At 52.1% G+C, this 21,703-nt stretch overlaps 4 protein-coding genes across 4 annotated transcripts; 1 reads left to right on the top strand and 3 right to left on the bottom strand.

Annotated features, from left to right (window-relative positions):
- Nucleotides 1-679: 679 nt before the first annotated feature.
- Nucleotides 680-3,296, bottom strand: ETH_00010580 (Pdz domain protein, related, related; the record flags this gene model as incomplete). The annotated part of the gene is made up of 4 exons (XM_013376989.1): nucleotides 680-1,020; nucleotides 1,117-1,238; nucleotides 1,602-1,903; nucleotides 2,409-3,296. The coding sequence occupies 4 exons, from the start codon at nucleotides 3,294-3,296 to the stop codon at nucleotides 680-682; spliced, it is 1,653 nt and encodes a 550-aa protein (XP_013232443.1).
- A 6,544-nt stretch (nucleotides 3,297-9,840) lies between these two features.
- On the bottom strand, nucleotides 9,841-13,519 carry ETH_00010585 (uncharacterized protein; the record flags this gene model as incomplete). Its single annotated transcript, XM_013376990.1, has 6 exons — nucleotides 9,841-9,905; nucleotides 9,999-10,068; nucleotides 10,205-10,289; nucleotides 10,444-12,567; nucleotides 12,728-13,209; nucleotides 13,466-13,519. The coding sequence occupies 6 exons, from the start codon at nucleotides 13,517-13,519 to the stop codon at nucleotides 9,841-9,843; spliced, it is 2,880 nt and encodes a 959-aa protein (XP_013232444.1).
- A 1,073-nt stretch (nucleotides 13,520-14,592) lies between these two features.
- On the top strand, nucleotides 14,593-15,579 carry ETH_00010590 (uncharacterized protein; the record flags this gene model as incomplete). The annotated part of the gene is made up of 1 exon (XM_013376991.1): nucleotides 14,593-15,579. One exon carries the CDS (start codon nucleotides 14,593-14,595, stop codon nucleotides 15,577-15,579), a length of 987 nt encoding a protein of 328 aa, XP_013232445.1.
- Nucleotides 15,580-18,891: 3,312 nt separating this feature from the next.
- On the bottom strand, nucleotides 18,892-20,670 carry ETH_00010595 (adenylate kinase, putative; the record flags this gene model as incomplete). The annotated part of the gene is made up of 5 exons (XM_013376992.1): nucleotides 18,892-19,107; nucleotides 19,390-19,557; nucleotides 19,865-20,005; nucleotides 20,264-20,402; nucleotides 20,573-20,670. The coding sequence occupies 5 exons, from the start codon at nucleotides 20,668-20,670 to the stop codon at nucleotides 18,892-18,894; spliced, it is 762 nt and encodes a 253-aa protein (XP_013232446.1).
- Nucleotides 20,671-21,703: the final 1,033 nt, after the last annotated feature.

The raw sequence follows: 21,703 nt of genomic DNA on the forward strand, positions 1-21,703 counted from the left end.
GGCATTGGAATCCTAATCACCTGCGTCCAGGGGAACGCAAAAGGGGATTGTTGACGATACGTCGAAGATGGGAGATGACGCCGACACTCATGAGTGCGATCACTTGAGGTTCGTAAATACACTCCAGAGATTATCTTCGCCTGTTGACGGAAATGACCTGGTGGAGCTCAGCTTCTAAGCCCACAGTACGATTCCAGTAGGTGCTGGCGCACTGGAAGATAAATGCCGTCCTACGATAGAGTTTACATGTGGAAAGCACCCACTGATCCTTGCAATCGCTGCTGGGAATTTACTCGAGGAGGCTAGGACTACGTCAACAAAGGCTTGGAGCGTGCAGCTAGCAGAGGCGGCTGCCGCACTGTCATCGCTCTTACAAATACCGACTGGACCGCTACTCACGACGATTGGAAAGATTCGCTCGGCATATATTTCGCAAGTTGTGATTTGTACGCAGCACAGTACGAATTTCAATAATCTTCCTGATTTCTGAAGGCAGCCTTACGGGCCGATACATTTCGTGTTCCCACATTTCTTCAGAGACCAATGGGTGCCTCCAACCAACTGCACCACTGTGACACACTTTCTTCTCTGTGTGGGTGTGCAGTGTGGTGGAGAACGCATGTAAATGGAAATAGTGGCCGTCGCAAACGGACAAAGGTAAGTGCTTCGCTTGTTAGTCTCAGAAGAGCTCTTGATGCGTCCAGGCGGAGCCCTGTAACAGCGTGTTGAGGAACCCTGCTGGCACATGAAATGGAGCCGTCTGCTGCTGTTGCTTGTAATGTTGTGAGTCACCGTCGTCTTCTCCCATACGTTCAACTGCGTCAAGCCGCTGCAGTGCAGCGAAGCCAGAGGCCCCATACAGGAGAGGCAACGGACCTCTGTACACCTCAAGCTTCAAGGGTAGCAACTGAGGCTCCCGCTGCTGGGGCTTCGGCCGGCGGCGCGGCCGCAGCAAGTCAACGCACTTTTCGACGGGTAGGCCTAACAGTATAGTGTTGCTTGCGAGCACTATTTGGTCGCCTGCAGCAGGCACACCTCACGAACCAGCTAGCTCCCACGCCGAGCTGCGAATTTCTGAGCTGTGGCGACCCTGCAAAATTATTATTCTTGATTTACCTGGCACAAGCCCAGCTTTTTCTGCCTTGCTGCCCTCCACCACGTAGGCCACGAAAATGCCTCCAACTTCTCTGGGGTTGGAATCAAAGGCGAAGCCCCACGGCGCCTCCACTTCTGCCTTTCTAAAACACAAAGAGCAAAAACAAGCAGCAAATTCATCAGCAGATCAGCTCAAACACATACACAAACCATATACATTACAAAATAACGACTTGCGTTCCTCGCGGCGGCGGTGCGTAACAACGTGTTTGTACCACCTCCGCTGCAGCAAGAACCTCACAAGTAAGGACGTCGCTTCTCATACAACTACTGGAGAACAATAAAGAGCAGAGGCAACGGCAACAAAGTCAAAGAAAACGATGATATTAACATTGGCAGCCAGACGGGAGGCACCAAGCGACACAGCGCCAAACGCAGCAGCAGTAGCGGCAAAACCAAAGGGCAACAACCACAGCAGCCCTAGCAGCGGAAATGGCCACGCGTACATTAATGTGGGCAACGCCTTTCTGAGTTCCTTTGGATCCATTCGAGCTCTAACAAGAGTGTTCTCGAGTGCCCTAGTGAGTTTGGGAGAGACTGTTGCTGCAGCTGCCGCAGCAGCGGCGAGTGCAGCGCGTGGAGCACTAGCCGCTGTGCTTGTTGCTGTTTCTGCCTCTGTAACTGCTGCTGTATGGCACGCTCTCAGATGCGATGCCACCTTGTAGCAGCAGTTGCTTTCCCAGAAGCGGCCTCGTAGCCGCAGTGAATGGCCAAGCGTGCACCAGGCTAGAGGCAGCAGCGGCGCAGACTGCAGGAGTACCACCGACAGGGACTAAACTACTAAAAATAAAGAATATTTGACTTGCAGGCGCAGGAGCACGGAGCAGCTACTGCAAAACAAGCGAGAATATGACTCAGACAACAAACAGCTACTGCGCAGTGAAGACAGGCACCCGAACAGATGACGCTTGATACCGGCACAAATACAGAAGTGCCGCAGTACAAACGGAGCAGATGCCTGCAATAGAAATTAAGAAGCGCAGACAAAACGATAAAAAAGCAAGACGGCCCTCATCGAGACAAGTGGTCAGTGACACATAAAGTACACCACGAAAGCTGCACAGAAACATTCAGCAAAAGACAAAACTTGGCTGCAAAAGAGACACGACAGGCAAACGCAAGAACACAGACACAAAAAGGAACTAAGGCGATCAATGCGACGGATTAAAGTGCAGCAACACAAGTGGACTGCAAACGACTACCCTGAGATGGGAATACAAGCAATCAATTTGTGTGGATGAGTGCATATACACCTTGACTGCCTGCACCGCAAGTGGAAGCACGTCCTCGCCTGCCTTGTGCCGCAGTTTGGCTGCTGTCTCTGCACTGAGCAGAAAGGACCACAAAGCTCCCTTGCGCAAGGGTAAGGCGGCCCGGCTGCGCTGCAGTAGGAGCAAGTTCTGTTGCAGCGGCTGCTGTTTCTGGTGCTCCAACGCTGCTGCTGCTGTGCGGACCGCAAAGGCGCCATCAGGCGTACGCGAAGCAGCCGGGACGACAAGGTCCGCAGCAGCAGCAAGATCATCAAGAGACCAAGCCAAGACACGGCCTTTTTCTTTTCTCCTGATGCAGCTGCTGCTGCTGCTGTCGTCGCCATTAAGAGAAGTGGCTCCGCCGCGGTTTTCAACGAGCACACGCACCTCAACTGCCCCAGCATCCAAAGCCTGCAGCATGGCCTGTTGCTGAAGCCGATTCTGCTCTCCTTGTGGCTGCTGCTCCTGATTCTGCAGTTGTTGCTCGCGCTGCTGTTCTAGCTGATCTAGCGTGCGGAGCTCGTATGCCACTTGGACGTCGCTGTCACTACCCCACAGTAGGCACTGGAGAGCCTCCTGAACTAGAACAGCAACGGCAGCATGGCGGAAGGCATATACAACTTGAATGACGACTACCCATTCGTCATTTGCTGCTTCTGCTATTACTGCCGGAGAGCCCACTGCTGCAACTGACGGAGAAACCGAACTGCATGGCGGCACACAAAGCCGTGATGCAGCGAAACCTGCCGTGCTCATAAGTGCAGCAGTCAGGTCGGCAATGGCCGCAGCAGGCGGATCAGCCACAGTAGCACCAGCAGAAGGTATCAAATTAGCTGCGCCTGGGGGCCCGTAAGGACCGGAAGTGTTGCCAGGCATGCGAGACGTGCCCATCGCCACTGTTGGGAAGAGACTTGATAGGGTGGGGCCTCTGCTTGAAAATGAATGAGACGCAACGAGAACAGGGGAGTGGGCTATGAACGTACACGGAAACGCAACTGGCCGTGGCACTTCATTTTGCATGGATATACACCCACAACTCCTTGGCAACAACTGCAGCGACATGGCACATCTGTCTTTCTTATTCACCAAGCACATGGCACATAAACAAAGGATGAAAAATTGAAAGGGGCGCGTGAGGGCCACAATGCGCTGTAGCCCTAACTGATCGTGCACCATTGTGGGACGCTTATCTACAGAATGGCCTCATTTTTGTTGATTACAGACACGTAGTGTTATTTGTTACCTCTTAGATTTTTGAAATAAAAAGCAAATTCTGGAACTTCCATTTGGAGAGATACTGACGACGGGCCCTCACTCGCGAGTCGGCTGCAGCCGTTTTGGTCCCCCTGTTTACAGCATGAGAAGACGCACACACAGCAGAAACACAACAAGGAATGCGGCCAAAACAACGCCTCTAGTCAGAGGCCTCAATTACATGATTTCGCGTTATTCCCGAAAATCCAAGTGCATGCGCATTCGTATGTGATCTCCATGCATGCTCGTCGTATCAATCTTCGAGTTGTGGTGTTGGACACTATACGGTGACACTCCTCAACGCGCCATTAAATGCAGAAGTCGTAGGATCTAGAACAAATACATCAGATTTTGGTTGGACGGATGGATCACACGCAGTGTATATATGGTTCTCCCACTGGTTCACTGCAGAGACGTGGGTGAAAGTAACCTCACAAGAACGCAAGGGGTTTCTGCTGTACCCCAGACCATCAATTTTAGCAAAACAAGACTACAGAAACGACACCGTTCCATACAGTATTTGAGCGAAATTCGTTCGGGATCGAGATGGAGGGGTTGCGACCGTATATGCGATTCAGGCTTAGGGGCAACCGCAAACGGTCCTTATGGCGTGTTAACTTGGGTGCGTGGGCTAGGGCCGTGTACACTGGCAACGAAACGGGTACGCTTTAGACCCTTACAGCTGCAAGGGGCGTGCTGCCGCATCACCGCGTACTCCCTGTGTCCCCATGGCGTCTTTATTATGAAGAAAGCGATGGCCACTGCAGTAACTAGGGTCGCAAGCAAGAGTGTACCCCCCGATACCTTTGTGTTAAGTCCCGGCACACGTTTCCTTGGGTCAAATGTTTACTGTCGTGGCTGAGAGGAACACAGATTCTTCAGAATGACAAGCACAGATTCATGGCAACACAACGATATAAACATGGCATGCATTTATCCCTGCGCAGGCACAACCATTCCCATCTACATCTCCTATCCGTGTACATTCGCGTATACATACGTTGTCCTGCATATGCATTCAATTGAGTCATGTGGGATTACCCGGTTTGGCGCGTGTCGAATCACGTGCGACAAGACGCAAAGTGCGAATTAAAATAGACCGTCTGCAAAACTGTTCGGAGATACAAATGCGACTTAATCCAGCGTGGGAAATCTCTTCAAATGAAATACTGGAGTCATTTGGTGCACGAACTAGGCTACTGGAGAGCGCCAAAGAAGCGGCAGCCTACGACAAGCCAGGGTATCTAAGGTGCCTAGCGTCTTCACCGCGCTTTGGCACAGGCAGGCAGGCAATCTTAGAGCGACTGCAGTCATAGAGCTCGGTAGCTTTTGTGCTCAACAGAGGAATCCGGAGACTGCAGAAGCGATAGCCTCCCCACGAAGCAGAGTAGCTGTCCACTCCTCCAGCTGGTACCAGAAGGTCCTGGAAGCGCCGCTCAATGTCCCTAAGTTAAACAGAGGTTGCCCGACTGTTTAGAGCCTCTTTCTGAGACTATTTCGACTTTGACGAGGTTCTCCTGCACTTGCATCTAACGAGAGCAGCAGCCTAAGTGTTCCTGTCCCACCGATTCAAGGTGCAGTAGGCCTCGTACTGATCAGTAGGGTTGCTGGCGATGTCTCAGACGGGAAGCCAACCAACAACTGCTTCTTTGGCTACCAAGTTAGGCTGTTGAGGGCGGTTGGGCACAAATTGAGGGGTATGACAAATATCGTGAAGGGAGTAAATCGACGGCAATGCCACACACTACAGCACCGTATCGATGTGCTCGTTGGTGAAAAAGGGCCCACACTAGCGCAAAACGAATTTTGATCATGCGTTGGGAGAGAACAGGCGTTTGCCGTTTTGCCAGATCTTGTCACGAACAACGTACTGGCTTGCACGCCTTTTGGGGTCTGCTCAAGGGGCTTTTTGTCACTTTGCATGTAGAATATGCCTCTACAAGCACTCACAAAGCTGCCTAAACAGTTTAGTCCGAGGAAGGGTGGGGGTGGGTGCCAAAGCACAAAAAATATCTGACTCGGCTGCCGTCAGAGGGTTCAGGTCAAATATGGCCTCAAACAGATAGCGCCGCTCGTCCAACTGAGCATATTCCCGACGCACCTGTTCCAATGTGCTATTCTCACGTTCAGCCTACTCATCAGCCTGAGGGTGGCAAGCACAATGCATGACTCTCTTGAATTCCGTGCACAACTGCAGCCATTGGCAGGCAGGAGTCGAAGGTTACAACTGATGACTTCAAGGATGCCATCAAATGAGACAGCCGGCGAGTAACTCAACGCTGTCACCTGCTACAAACGCGTTTCTAGAAACAGAAAAGTGGACAATCTTGCTCAGACAGTTGTTTATCACTCAAATGAAATCCTTTCCAGTGTCGGCAGTAAGGGGCATTTTTTTTCCAGACAGCTGCGACCCCAATGGCTACAGGGGGTGAATACAAGACTCTACATATAGAGTGGAGCAGGCACGCAAGCGTGGCCTATAATAATTCTTATTGAGAGCAGGGAAAGCTTTTCTCCTGCCTGCGATGTTTCGCTGTGACGTGCTCACGGTGACTCACGGTGACTCTAAAGCACATGAGTCAGGAGTTCAGGGAGCTGTGGCACGCAAATCCGCAACATGCAGCTAACAGAATTTCGCTAGCAGTTGCGAAAACTAGTACCAAAGGAGTTCTTCAGCTCATTGTACTACGAGGTACCGTTCGCGAAGGGCTCGGACCTTTGCGTATGCTGAAGTCTAGGCTTGGGGAGGTAGAGAACTCCCGTTCTAGGCTTTGGGAGGTAGAAAACTCTCGTTTTCAATCAAAGGAGTTGGAGTTGGCTTTAAGAAGCGCTTCAGGTCAAGTGATGTGAGGAACGTGTTCTGAGAAGGCGCGTGTTGAACCCCAAGAGCAAGAGCAGTAAGTGGTGGATGAAGGCAATGGGCGAACGTAAAAGCCTTGTGTGGATACCTGCTAGCACTCAATATTCTGTGAGACTCCCTTTGAAGTCTCTCTCGCAAGGATGCCAAGATGGCGAGGACCCCAGGGGAAGTAATGAAAATCTTGGGAGGCTTACTGGGTGCTCTTGCAGCACGATCTTGAGGGCAGCGCAACGCTGCCTACGCCACCTAATTGCGTGCGCGTTCCAAGTACCTAAAAGTGTGGTGGTGGAGCTCAGCGAGGAAGTCAAGCCACCAAGGCTTCCATCAAATCCGGGTGGCCAAGCAAGGCCAGTGCATTCTCTCAGTCTTGGGATTATCCATGTGTGACTTTATGCCATTCCATCCCACGGATGTCCCTCTATCTTCCAAGCTGAAGTAAATTCTTAGCTCGAGCAGCTAGGGACATGGGACTTGGTGTCCATGCTTATCTTGCTGGCCCGGGACTCGCTACCAACGCTCGACCTCTTAAACAACTGCTCGGCATCTTTCTCGAGCACCAGTTCAACCGTGACACTACATTCAAAGTCAACGTGCTGCCCTTCGCCTGACGCAACAGCACAGGCTGTCTTTGGCCCCGCTATGTCACCTGTACCACTGGGAGCATATTGGAGGAACGTAGTGCACAGCACTACACTCTTATGGGCTACAAGGGGTGCAACAGTTTCCATGACTGTCAGCCTGGACACCTGTTGCGCTAGCGTGTCGTGGGCCTGCATTTCAGGGCTTCGCCCAATCTCCCAGTCTACCCCTAGGGTCCAGCCATACGGTATAGGATGCACTAGAAAACTCCCCGATAGATATGCATTTCTGCAGTACCTAGTAAGTCCCGTTACTAAGCAGTCGCTACGCAGTTATCTTTCTTTGGCTACAGTGAGGCGGCAGGCCTTGTGTAAATGACGCACCCTCAGGCTAAGCCGCTCAGCAATGGTCAAAATGATTAATCTGCATGGCGCGCCCGTGCCGACGATTCCCTCAGATCAGTCCCCTAGTATCTGCGAAAGGACCGCTGCTGTCATGCCCTCACGGCACAGTGATTTCTGGGCGTCGGTTACTGTCTCCATCCTCACTTGCTCCCATCACCACTTTGAAGTGGCTTCCGTTGCTTCAACGTTCCTAGCATCGTGCATACCGCGCCTACAGTGAGATACTCGTGTCGATACAATCACTATTTGGGCTAGCACCTTTCCCTTCTTCTGGGCGGGGTTTCGCTTTAACATTTTAAGGGTTCATCTGTAGCCCCTCCCTGGTAGGCTTCCCTCTTGCCTAAGCAGCCTCTGCTTCCAGCTAAAGGAGACTTCCATGGCATTAGGCGTTGTTCCCACAGTGCCCGGCAGCCAATCTCCATGCCCCGTGTGCGTAAGATGCTTGTCTTCGACAACTTTGAGGCCTGACCGTTTGAACGCTGTTACTGTCCCATCCGCTTGTGGGGCCTGGGCGCATTCCTACTTCCCTCGTTGTAGGCTAACCACGGCTTCGGCGGTGTGCCACAACACCTACGTAATAATCTGCACGTCCACACCGAACGCAGATCCCTTCTGACCGGGTGACGCTTTCGTTACGTGTGGTACATTCTTTAGCTACATGCCTCTTCCCCTTGCTAGGATCACACGGGGACCGCCGGATCGCATCTCAGGAGTTGCTGTGCTCTATCCCCAGTGGTTGGATAATATCGCTGGCTCCTAGTCAATACACCCTCGAAACTAAGGGCCAACTCAATTCATCGTTTCTTCAAGTGCTTTAGCTACCCATGGGCCTTCCAAGGCTGCTAGTTCAGCAGTTGCCTCCTTTGACTCCATGAAGTCAACAGTAGCGTCTCATCCAGGGCCTGGTTTAGCTCAAGTAGCAGAGTGGCCAAGAAATAATTCAATAGCTCTGCTGCTGGCAAGCCCACCTCTTGTGCTGTGCTTGTGTGTGTTGGCAGAGTACACTTAATGGTCTCCTCGTCAATGATTGAAATTTTGCGAATAAGCACAGACCGATTCAATGTACATAAGCGCTGGAGCATATCACGCCGTACCCTGTCTTTTATATCATTTCTAACCTCCTTCAGACAAGCCCAACATGCAGAAGTATCGCCTTCCAAATATTCCCCTAATTCGCCACCCTTGCAGCAACCGCCCACAACGAGGCCTATGAACCTTGTCTGTAGGAAGTTTGCGAAACTTCGTATATTGTACTTCTTCTATGGTACGACCGTGTGCAAGTCCATGGGTGGCTGCGTTGTCATGCTCATCTGCCCCTCAAGGTCCGGGAGACGCGTCGCCTCTCGCCCCGACAGGGCAATCTCTCCTTGGTTGAGTCCACTTGCTTTGCAGGTCCGAATGCCTGTCTCCTGCAGCAGCATTTGGGGAAGAGCAGCCGCGTCGTGGCAGCCTGACATCATTGGTGCAGAAGCTGGCGTTTGCCCTGCTCCACAGGATTAGCGCATAGCATATATCGCGGGACAGCCTCCAACTGTACTGTGCTAGGCGCAGAGCATTCCCTACTTGGGACTCCTAGCTGCCCTCAAAGTTGCACATACTGTTATTATCAGCAAAGCAGCCAAATAAACATGTAAGAAAGTAATTCAGTTATTGTTACTGTATGATTAATCCAAGAACATGCCCTGCGTGCTCTTCAGCGTCCCTCTACCATGTTACTGGACAAGAGTGGCAGTGGTGGCACCACCGTGCAGCCACTGCAGAACTACCCCAGACGTTTAAATATCCAGAAAACTGGCGGCCACCCAGCCAGAACAAATGCACGCAAGCAAGGGACTGTTATGAAAACAAATAGCTATTATATCTGCCGCTAGCGCTACGGCTCGTGCTACCGCTCACGCTACATCCAGGTCTGCAGGTCTACCACAAAAGCCACAAAAGCCGAGACGCACTTCTGTGTGGCGCGACGTTTGGCTGCCAAGTCAGGCAAGAGTCTGCTGTAGATGCACCGCAAAGACAGCTTTTGCTGTCTTTACTGCCTCACTAAGTGCTGTACAGTTGCTGAAGCAGCTGCAGCTGCTAAATATGGGGGTGCTACAAAGCGGCGCCAAAACCTAATCAGTCAGCTGCATCTGTCGAAAAGCATCTGCATTCCGTGGTGGCTGCCGGAAAGGTAATCTCCGTTGCATCTGCGTTGCAGCTGCACTTGCTACTACTGCAACAGCGCCTTTGCAAATACGCAGACACAACAAGGCGATAACGATTATAACAGACCAAGCAACAGACATGAGGGAGGCTGCGGAACGCAGCCGCTGTCGTTGCACCACTGACAGGCTACAAACTAACAAATTGCCGCTGTAGCTCCCTCTGCAGTGCGAGCACCGCTTTCAGCAGCTTGACCTCCTGCTGCAGCACAAGAAACAACAACAAGAAGACCAAAAGCTACTGCAGCAGAAGCACATAACACGTCTAGTAACAGCAACAATGTCAGATCCTCACCAGCTGTGGCTTGACTTTCCGATAGCAGCCGTCGCAGCACCTCAAGCTCCGCCAAGACGGCCGCAGTGTGCTGCAGCAGACAAGAGCGTACAAGAACCGATTACAGCAGCTGCAGCAATGGCGCTAGCAAGTGAAAGTAGCTGCAGCAGCACACACGCCTGGCGCGAAAAAGACGAGTTACAGCAGTGTAGGCTGTGTAGGCTGACGTCGATGCGGAGTAGCAAGTATTCCGTCTGCCTCTGGTGCAGTTCTAGGACAGAAAGGCGCCACTGCTTCCCAAGGTTGCGCCGACTGCAGGAAGCACCACAGCCAGCAGTGGCAACATGCTTCAACCGCAACAGCAATAGCAGCACCTGGGCAATCAGTACACAATCTCCACCTTCCCTCTTTTCCCCTCCGCGACGCCCAACGGCACAACACGGCAGCAACAGCAATACAAACCAACCTCCTGATAAGTGACAAGAACCTTTTGTGGTTCTCATAGGAGCATCCGAGGGGTGGCGCCAGACGCGAAGGCAGGGGCCGTGGGATGCAGCGAGACAAATCCACTGCGTACTCTTCATCGGATTCCGCTTGCTGCCGCTGCTGATCAGTCCGGCCGCTGCTGCTGGTGTTACACACTGCTGGCGCTGCTGGTGTGGCTGCAAACATACCACCAGCAGTCGAATCCAGAGGCAAGGACCCATTGACCTTTCCGCCAGGGCATTTGTCCCATCTGCTTCCCGACGTTTTTGAAAGGCCCCTTGCGGCTGGTCCTGCTGCTGGAGATGCCGCTGCTACTTGTACTACAGCTGGTCTGTGCGCAGCCCTTTTTTCTGTGCCAGCCCCGGCTGATGCTACAGACACATCAGGCTTCTCAACGCTAGGCGTCCCGCTGCCGCCAGAGATGGGAGGCTCGGCCTGATTTTCGCTGCCGCCGCTACTTTTATTGTTGGTACTAGGGAAATGATCACGCAGCGTGCCGTTGATCAGAGGAGTAGCAGCGGCCGACGTGGTTGCAGTAGTCGGCTGCAGCTGCTGCGTCTGCTGCTGCGTCTGCTGTTGAACCTCCACATCCCGACAAGCATGCGTAGCACCCGCAGGCGTTGCTGTTTCTGGAGACGCGGGACTGTTTGTTTTACTACTCAGCGCTGCTTTAAATTCATAAAAACACTGTTGCCTCCACCGCAGTTTTTCCTCCCTGTTCACTCCGCTGCTGCTGCTGCTGCTACAGCGACTGCTGCTACCGCCAACCCCAAGAGCGCCGTCTCTGGCACTTTCTGAGCATGCCCTCCTCGCCATTGCTGTTGGTGCTGCTGCAGCAGTCCGGAACTGTTCGGTAGGCTTGCACTCCGTGCTACAAATACTGTGCGTCATGCCATTGTTGGAACCGCAGCTGATATTGCTGGCGTTTCTTTCCTCTACTTCTCCGGCTATGCGAGGTCGCTTCCTGCTGCTGTTCCCAGGCTCTTCCTGGTTACCAGACGCATCAGCGAGATGTGGTTCCTCAGCTATGCGCTTCCTGCCAATCGGGGCGATGCTCCCCCTGCTGCTGCTGCCGCTGCTGTCTATTGCTGACTTAGCCTCACCAGCTGACTCACGAACACTGCCGCTACTGCCTTCAGGTATCCGCAAGCTTCTGCTAGTGGCGTCTGTATTGCTTTCTGGCCTGCTGGGCTGCCGTGTCAAGCTACTGCTTGCGCTGCTGCTGCTACTGCTACTGCTGCTGCCAGCACAACTACTTCTGCTCCAGCTGCGCCTGCTGCCACTGCCGTCAGCATCAGCAGCTGCCACTGGAGCTGCCTCTTGTGTTTTCTGTGGCTTGCCGTCAACTCTCGTCGTCGGCGCAACGCCGGCTGTAGCCTCGCATGGTTCTTTGCCGCTGGTGTCCCCGTGGCCTTTGCTCCTGCTGCTACAGCTTGGAGTATACCTGACGCCACTTGCCTTGTTGTCTTTATATTTCGCGCCGCCATCGCGCAATCTGCTACCCCTGTTGCTTAGTTCTGCTCCACCCGCAGCTTTTGTTGCTACCATTGGTCGGTCCCGCATTCTGTGCTTCTGCTGCGCATGCCGTCGCCTGTCCAGCGATAAGTCGCGCCGCCACTGCTGCTGCGGCCGATTCCCACTGCTGCTGATGCTGCTAGGGGAAACCGAGCGACAAGAGCTGACGCTCCTGCTGCACCTGTTGCCACGCCGTTGCATCAGCATCATGTGATGCTGCTGCTGCCACGCTTGTTGGCACTGCCGTTGCAGCATCTCCTGCTGTTGCGCATGCCACCTGCTGCTGCTGTGGGGACCTGAAGGATGCATGAGTAGCACCATCCCCCGCTGCTGCTGATGCCAGCGCCGTCGTGATCGTGATTCACATGAAGACACAGCAGAGACATCACTTGCTCTTGATAAAGATCTTCTGAATGGCCCCTCGGGTGGCCTGTTGCGGCTGCTGGCGGCTGTGGCTGCTCCACCAGGATGATCTTGCCACGAGCGTCGTCTGCGCTGTTCCTGCTGCTCGTAAGAGCAGCCTGCATCATCTCGCGGCGAATCCGACGCTTCATTCACACTTATTGTGCTAACGCTCCGGCTCCGGCTCCTGCGGCAACAGCAGCGGCAGCAGTAAATGTGAGGCGAAAAAGGACAGAAACAACTGCGCCAGCGCAGCGGCAGCAGTGGCACGAGCAGTGCGCCTTGCAGCAAGTACTTCCCAGCACCATAGAAGAACACGAACATACATTTGAAAGACTCCTACGCACCTGTCCCTCTCAATGAACGATCCGCGTCGTAAAGACAGGACTGAAGAAGCACCTCTACTGGCCACATAGCTGCCGTTGCTGCGGCTGCGACTGCTGCTGCTGCTCCTGCGGCGGCCGAGCCAAGCAGAAGGGTGCCTCCTCCGCACTTCCGCGTGGTACTGCTGTTCTTGCTGCACATGCAACTGCTCTAGGGGACTCTGCGGCATTCTTCGCTCTAACAAACGCAGTGGTTGCCCTCTGTGTCCCGAAGGAACACCCGCTCTCTCTCCGCTCCTTCCGCAATACGCCATTCGCATAAGGGGATGTCCCGGGCTCTCACTGCAGCGACGCATCGGGTAAATGGGGGCCCCAAGAGGAGGGCCACCGGGGTAGCCCCCATAATGATCGTACGGGCCATCTAGAGGGGTCCTGGGGCTCCCCCGATCAGTAGGCGTAGGGGGAGGGCGCTCTGATATCCCACCACCATCTCGGGGGCCAGCAGACTGCAACAATAGCAGTGGCACCAGGTTACACCCACATATGAAGGCAGCAGCACTGGGACTCCGTTATGAGCTACTACGGCTGTCGCAGCAGCCACAGTTGATGGCAACTGGAGCAGCAACGGGCGGTGGAAGCTAGAAATATGCGGGAGCCTCGCGCTATGTGACACCTATATCACTTGCAGAATCCGAAATCGCGGCAACAGAAATGGCAGCACCACAAACTCAGTAAGAGCAAGACAACCCGTGGGGGCATTACCCAGTTTGCGTGGGGTGAAGGAAGTCGCTGACGGTGAGGCTGGCGCGGTCGCATGCCCGATGCACAGAAATATGCGTCCAGGAGAAGCCCAACGACAAGACTCAATGCTTGCTTTCCCGCATTTAACGCAGCGTACACTATAGCCGACGTGAGCCCCCATGGAGGGTCTCATCTATGAGCGTCCAAAATGTGCGTATAATGGATAGCAGCGGAACAGCTAGCTACCGATGAGGCTGCGAAAACAATACGCCTGTCCTGAAGTCGCTTTGACAAAAGCCTGACCGCCTCTCACTGGCTTGGAGGAACAAGAACAGGAGGGGAGCTACGTGCCTCCCGCTGCCACTGCTGCTGCTGCCGCCACTGCTGCTGTTGCTGTTGTTCATAAAGCCGTTGTGGGCGGTTACGCGTTGGTGCGGTGAAAAGCGTTGCTCTATGGGGTCCGATGTGAAGAATTTTGCGTCCAGGCAGGAGAAAGCGCGCTTGAAGCAGATACCAAGATAAAAAGTGAGGCCTGAAGTTTCAACATGCTTAAATCACCCCTTTATCACCGCCCTCAAGTTTATTTCTGATTCCGTTAGTGAAGTTACTACGTTTTCCTCCTGCGGCTAAGTAGGGATTTGGTTGGCTGGGGCTGTTGCTGCTGAAGCTCTTGCAGCTGCGGCTCGTGCAGCTTCTCCCCGCTTGCACTGGCGGACTGATGGGTGGTTCCTGTCCCTGTGGCGTTGCAAGTCATGCTTACAACAAAAAAATCGCGAGCAAAGTATTTAATTTCTTTATAAGCTGCTTTGTGGGACCTTAATTATTCAAGCATCCCCCCACAAAGTGGAACCAGAGGAGGGCGTGGCGTGGGCTCCGCAGGCAGCAGGTTTGTTCGCTTGCTTCGCGGTTTGGTTTGGCTCTTACGAGCGTGACCTATGTTGTTGACCGTTTTCGCCTCTTCATATTTTTAGGACTTATCGTCTTTTCTCAAGTCGGTTCTGCAGTGTCTTCTGCCAGTTTAGGTTGGTGCTACTTACGTATCCGAGCGACGGACGGTGGTCTGCGGGGACGTCTGTGGGGTATGCAACTGTAAATACGAGTGGGCATAGGAACTCCAGGAGCGGGACTAAGGTTTTTTTTTTGTGAAGATGGATGCTACCGATTCTGTAACAACGAAGTCAGGTGTTTGTGGCGTCGAGGTGGATTCTGGCGTAGTGCCAAACTCTTCGAAACGGTCTTTGGGCTTTTCACTTGGCCGCATCATCCCATCATATCCTGTGCGTGTGGTGATGCACGTTTTAAGTTTATTGGCTGTATGTTTAGTGGCTGCGAACTCGCTCACCGGCACAGCGACAATACGTGGGTCATTCTGCAACAACACCGACATTGCACTACCTAAGAGGAAGGGCTCGATCAACTTGGGGCAGCTCATGACTCTCTCGTTCGTCGCCCCATCCCTGATCATTATCTTGGTTGAGCTGCTTATCGCTGTGGTGAGGGTGACTGAGGATAAGGAGGCACGAATGAAGAGCAACGTGACTATGTTTGGCTGGACAGTGCCACAGTACATTGTGGATATGTACAAGTACTTGGGGGGGTTCGGCTTTACAATGGCCACGGCATGGTTGTTCGCGGATTCTTTGAAGTGCTTCGTCGGTTCTCTGCGTCCTCATTTTTTCGATGCGTGCAAACCTGATTGGAGCAAGGTTACCTGCAAGGGGGAGAACGGGGAGTACATCTATGTCGAGGATTTCCACTGCACAAATGACCCTCACAGAGTCGAGGACGCCCGCCGGTCTTTCCCCTCAGGTCACAGCACTTACACCATGTGCGGCATGCTTTTCGGGGTTCTCTACTTGCAGGCACGTTTCCGCTGGCACCAGCGTCAAACTGCCCCTAAGCGCCGCATGAGAAAGGACCAGGGTGCATTTGGAGCCTTCGTCGAGCAACTTTTCTGGGTGGCGCAGGCCCTCGTTCCAATTCTTCAGGCAATGATGTTGTTGTTGGCGCTCTATGTACCGGCGACTCGTGTTCTGGAGCATTTCCACCACGTCCGCGATGTCTGCACTGGCATGCTGCTTGGTGGCTGCGTCGCTATTTTCGGGGCTTTCTTCATCATCGATTTGAGGGATTGAGGGATTGATGTGAAATGCACGGCCACTTTATTTTTCCAAGTACATGTGGTACAGAGGCTGTACTAAGTCTGCATAGCAGATGCTTATCTGTCCATTTTTTTGTATAATGCATCGTAATGTGGCACGCATGTTGTGCGTCCTAGGCTTTCAGACTTTTTCTGCTCGTTCCATGGGCATAATGCTGTGCCGGCGGCGCCGCGCTGCGGATTTATTTGGAGTCCGTCATTCGCGCAGCATCGGATGCGTTGCATCTTGTAGTTTTGCGTATAAATCATTGTCAGGATAGAGGGCCCCCGCCCCTCTGTAGGCGGACTGCACATTTTTTTTATTCCAGCCGGTTGACAATGAATATTCAGTTTTTTTTTTGTAGGCTGTGGGAAGCCTTTTTGGCGCCGGAACAGCCAACGCCGGGTCAGCTGTTTTTATACGGACCAATTTTTTTCTGACGCTTTTTAGCGCGTTGAATTTTCCACGCGGTCGTTTTAGTGTCATGGTTGGCGCTGCAGTAGAACTTGTCGTTTTCAGTATCACTGTTGCTGCTGCACTGGGCAAGGTAGTTCTGGTATTGAAGGCTTTAGAGGTTTTTGGGGCGTCTTCTACCCAGCTGGTAACCTCAGCTGGTTTTCCTAGTGATTTGTAGCGTCTGCTGTTGCTTTCCGAGTTTGTAGACTTGTTAGGCAGCGTGCGTTCCTCAAGGGTTTTTGGAACTGGGTGTACGTAGAGGGTGGCGTTTTGGCGTCGATGGTACGGTAGTGACTGCCATAGTTTATATGTATCGACGGTCCATTACGCGCGTTGTGTCCCGTGCGGTGCATATAGGAGAGCCGTACGGACACGCTGAGCATGCTCGGTGGGGGAGTGCGGTGTAGTTTATACTGCCTATATTTATGTGTATATGCATGGAAACAATTTGGGTGGTGTAAAGGCACTGTGGAGGGACGAGGAACAGTAATGCTGACAGTAATGCTGGTCTCTGTAGTCGATGGGCTGGTTAATGGCATTAGTGAGGTAGTTCAGTAGTAGTGGCTGGTCAAGGTGCTTTTCAAGGTGTATATCAGTGGAGAAATTAATAATACAAACTCTAGTTTTGCAGTGTCATATGGCTGCATCCTTGCGAGACCGCACTGTTGCGGTGCGTGACTGGTGGTCGGGCACAAGACAACTGTAACGTTCGTGATCATCACTGTTCCGTTATTCTCTAGAAAGTTTAAAACTTTAGGTTGGTATTAAACACAGTTTTACAGTGTTTTCTTGTTTGTAGCTTTCTCTGGGTAGGCCTTAGACACTTGCTAAGGGCTGCTTCACCGAAAAGTGAGCGGGTTTGGAGTGTTCGTCCGTTGCTTTGGACAACAACGGGCGCTTTGGCGGTACCTTCAAGACAAAATCAAGAACTTTTAAGCCTGGAAGTGCTTCAGGCGAATTTAGTTCATCTGTTTGCGTTTTGTGAAGGCCAGCGTGGTTTCCGAGCACGGGTCGGCCACCTCTATCTTTTTAACGTTGGAGGTTGTTCGAATATTGCTTCCCTTTCATCTGAGTGCATAACTTGCAGGTGCCTTGATTTTTGTGGCTATCTAACACATTGGTGGTCGGGCCCCTGCGAGGTCATTTACTTTTTCACTGACAGCTCGTGTAAATCTACTGCTGCGGCGCAGTGATGGTTTCGCACGAGCCTGATCCCACGAGAACTTACTCCATTGACATTAGAAATGGAGGTAGCTCTGTTGGGCGCACCCAGGATCCTTCGTTGCCCCCAGCCCTTGACAGTGCCACTTCCCTTTCGTCCTCTCCTCAGTTTTCTTGTGCTCCCACTCGGCAGCACCGTCGCCCGTACTTTTTGAGAATATGCATTCATCTTATGACATGCATTATCCTATTGGTCTGGTCTCTTGTATTGTTGCCGAAGCCAGCTGTAGTCAGAGGGGCTTTCTGCAACAACACTGAAATATCTGCTCCATACCAACGGGAGTCGGTGTCTTCCTTTGGACTTTTCGGTATTTGTTTCGGTATCCCATTCTTCCTTGTAGCTGTAGTTGAGCTGCTTTTTTCTGCTGTCCGCTCGACTCGCGAAGGGAATCAGGAAGAAACGAGCGTAACGCTTTTCAACAAGAAGCTATCGCAGACGCTCGTTGATCTCTACAAATATTGGGGGACCTTAGCTGTCTCACTTAATCTTGCTTTTTTGTTGACAAATGCGCTAAAGGCGGCGGTCGGGTCACTGCGCCCTCACTTTTTGGACGTTTGCAAACCTGACTGGAGCCAAGTGGCTTGCAAGGACCCCACGAGCGAGAGATACGTTTATGTTGACAACTTCCACTGCACCGGAGATCCAAAGCTCATGGAAGAAGCCCGGCGCTCATTCCCATCAGGCCACAGCAGCTGCACCGTGTGTGGGATGCTCTTCGGTGCGCTGTACCTACACTTCAGGTTCTCATGCCAAGGACAATCCACAGGTTGCTGTAGCGAGCAGCCGCTGAAGCGCGGTCGAAAGAGTGCCATTGTGGAACAAGTCTACTCGGCGTTTCAGGCACTGGTTCCGTTCCTGCAAGCCATAATGCTGCTACTTGCTTTGTATATACCAGCAACTCGAATCCGGGAGAACTTCCACCATGGCAGGGACGTTGCTGCGGGGATGGCAATCGGTGTTCTTAGCACACTCTATGGCTTTTTCCTTGTCTTGAATGTAAATGGTCGTTAGTGTTGTTAATTTGCCCGCTTTCCGCCGTGCAGGCGCCCACCAGGTCAGGTGCTGTACATTTGGTGCAAAGTTAACATCAAAAGAATGCGCGTGCTAGCGTGAGATATTTGGTCGCCGTCCATGGCGTCTTACAGGGGTTTTTGTTTGCGGATTTTTGTGAAGGCGTGGGCTGAATGGTCCCGGTTCACGTCAGCTTCTCTGCTGAATGCGGCAGGGACTTGAAATGCTCACTTGTGAGCACCCTTCCCATTAATGTGTACTTGTGCATTTTCGCTAAGGGTGTTCACTCAAGGGGCAGTGGCAAATAGGTGACATAACCGTAGTAAGAAGCCAGCCAGGAGAGCCAAGGAGCTAAAAATAGCCTCGACCCAGTGCTCGGATGACAGTAGTAGACTTTGCGCTCACCGTAGACAGCACACATACAGAACATGAAAAGTTTTATTTGCTCATCCGTAACTGCAGGGGTCTTGCGGAAAAATTGGCAGGGTACCTCATTAAAAATGCATTGTTGCGTCGTCCATCTGCCACATCGAACCGATTGCAGGCAGCAGCTCGACGGGCACGACGCTACTCTTCTTGTGGATTACTTGGCCAGCATGAACAAACAGTGCATTACTTTATTGTGACGTAGTGCTCTGTGAACGCTTCTGGACGAAGGCATACAGCTGGTTAGTCACTGAAGCAGCTGGCAGGCTTCCATCGATGCGCTGAAGCAACCCTTGCTTCTCGTAGCGCTGAACGAGGGGCAGCGTTTGTTGTTTGAACACCTGCAGACGTTTCCGGAGGGTCTCTTCATTATCATCCTTTCTCTGAATCAGATCCTCGCCAGTAACCTGGAAGGCAAACATGAAGCACGGCAGGTGGACCTTGCATGAGAAAACTGCAATGCGTACGCTTGGTTTTGCACGTCTCTCCTACGATCGAAGCTCGCTCCTTATCATTTGATGAGTCAAAGCATTCCTTTCCTATGAAGAAATGCTCTGCTCCTTATCGTCATTTGATGAGTAAAAGCATTCTTCCCTTATGAAGAAATGCCCCAAAAATTAATGGCCAGTTTCCGCCAACAAACATATAATCATGCAAGAAGAAAAATGTCCTCCAGTTGAAGCACTCACATCATCTTTGCCCGGGACTTTCGGAGGATGGAAGACAGTGTGGTAGACACGCCCACTGGGCGGATGAACGCGGCGCCCACTGATCCTTTGAATCAGGACATCTTCTGGGGTGTCGAAGTATACAACGCCATCAAGCCTCTGTTTCTGGGAGGCGAGGAGCTTGTCTAGCTGCGGAACAAGACACAGTAAGAAGGCAACAGAGCCATAAGCTCCCCTGTGGTTGCCGGTTTACAGAAAAATCTGCTCGGCGGAGCTAACGGCACATCAAGGCAGCAAACAACGAAAATATCACACGGGGGAGGCACAAGTTCGGTCGGACACTCTCATTCGATCTCTGTTGCTCGGAACGCTGTATCGAAGTTCAAATAGCACCCTAGCAGACTAGGCATTCAGGGAACTTGAAAATGAGATATACTCATCGATTAGTGTTGCGTAGTATGTCGTAAGCAGCCACGCTTCTGTGCGGAATGCTCACAGCATCTGCCTGCTCCTGATTCCTCGGGTATCCATCCAGAATAAAACCCCGAGCGCAATCCGGGCTCTTTATTCTTTCAGAGAGCAGCTCTAAAACTAGGTCGTCCGGAACGAGCTGGCCGGCGGCCATGATTCCCTTTGCCTTTTACACATTCGCGCAAGGCAAATGCTGAATGCTTGTCTAAAATTTGTGGGCATTTGCTTGAAACCAGTGTATGATGCATGAAGACTTGCTGACTGCACTTGGGTGGCATGAAGTCAACGCCAACCGTACGGTGCCCTGTTTAAATATTACTCAGTAGTTGTTCAACTAAAGGTTCGAACAACGGTGAAATTGAGGGGGCAGTGCATGCAGTCGCCGCAGCTATTTGAAACCCGGTAACATCCAGGCAGGTCTTACCTTTTGCCCAAGCTCTGTTCCTGCCGCTACAGCGTCGCGGAGCATGTCACCCGTTGAGATGTGGCAGTAGCAGTGAGTCTGCTGAAGATTCGCACTCTGTGTGCCTTTTCCCGAGCCTGGGGCACCTAGAAAGACGTATCTGAAAGCAGCACAAATGGCAGAACCCCCAATTTGCCAAGTAGAAGATAAGGATTTTCTTCTGTGTCCCGGCTGGGCACCTCGACTGAACTTGCCCCTCCCCTCGCCCACTAATTTCTTTCCCGCGGAACTGAAAACCAGGTGAGCAACGATAAGCAGCCATTCTCCTACCGCCCTTCAGGCTTCGACAAGCAGTTATATCTCCGCTTGAGTTCTTCAAGCAGATCAGCCGTCGAGACTTTGTCTAAAGCGGCAGCAGGGCTTGCCATTTTGTCGTCGCTGCGAACACAGCAGAGACCGAATCTTCTCTCGGGAGGCGAAAAGACAAGATGAACCCCATATGGGGAAGAACTACTAACGAGAAGGACGTCTCACAGGGGTATACATCAAGGAGACATCGGAAGCCCAAATTGGCACTTCTGGCGAATGTTGAGACTCTTGCTTCATTTTAAAAGACGTTTACAAGGCAACTGTTCTACTCGACAGAAAAAAGTAAGAATAGACAGCAGTCTCTCTCTATGAAAAAATGTACTGCAAAAACAATCATCGAGGCAGTCTTTAGCGTGCGGGGAGGTTCTGCATTACCTATAAGGAGTCTCCACCTACAAGCCGTCACAAGAATCAAAATAAATGTATTTAAAAACTTAGTTTTAAAGCGTTCAAGGCGGCAAACCGGAACTCTGAGCAAAATGGGCCCCATGACCTCCTGAGGGCCCCGACCTTGCAACATGGCGCGAAGGCTGCATGCATTATTTTGTACGTTTAAGTCTTCAGCGCCTCCGGGTTTATGGCAGGCACGAAAAATTTGCGCAAGTATATTTACAGGGGCGCGTAAGCGTGGACATACAGTCCCCACTACACTGCAATTTCGCCGTCTATCTTGCTAGACTAGCAACCTGTTCCCCAAGCAGGTATACTGTAGTCAGTGCCTCTACAATTGCATTTGCCTGGGCATCTTTGAATTTATCCTTGATGTGCCGAACGTATGCAAGTTTCTTCACCAGGCCCACTTGGGGGGCCGTTCGGCCCACGCTCCGACAACACTGAACGAACTGAATTGGCAACATGAACTGAATCGCTTAGAGAACGAACAAAAGAAAGCTCGCATATGTAGGCATATGCGTTACCCACCATCTCTGGGTTATTTCCGGCCATATGCAGCCTGTGCCAGTAGCTAAAAAGCCTCGCACGTTTTCTCAAGCCCCAAGCAATCCGCAGGGTTGGATATAATCACACAGCTGTCACTGGCAAGCCCTTCACTACTGATAAATGGCACCGGGAGACAACAATGTGAGACAAATC

Source organism: Eimeria tenella, genomic scaffold, assembly GCF_000499545.2.
Source record: "Eimeria tenella Houghton genomic scaffold, Eth_scaff43, whole genome shotgun sequence".
Classification (NCBI taxonomy): Eukaryota; Apicomplexa; class Conoidasida; order Eucoccidiorida; family Eimeriidae; genus Eimeria; species Eimeria tenella.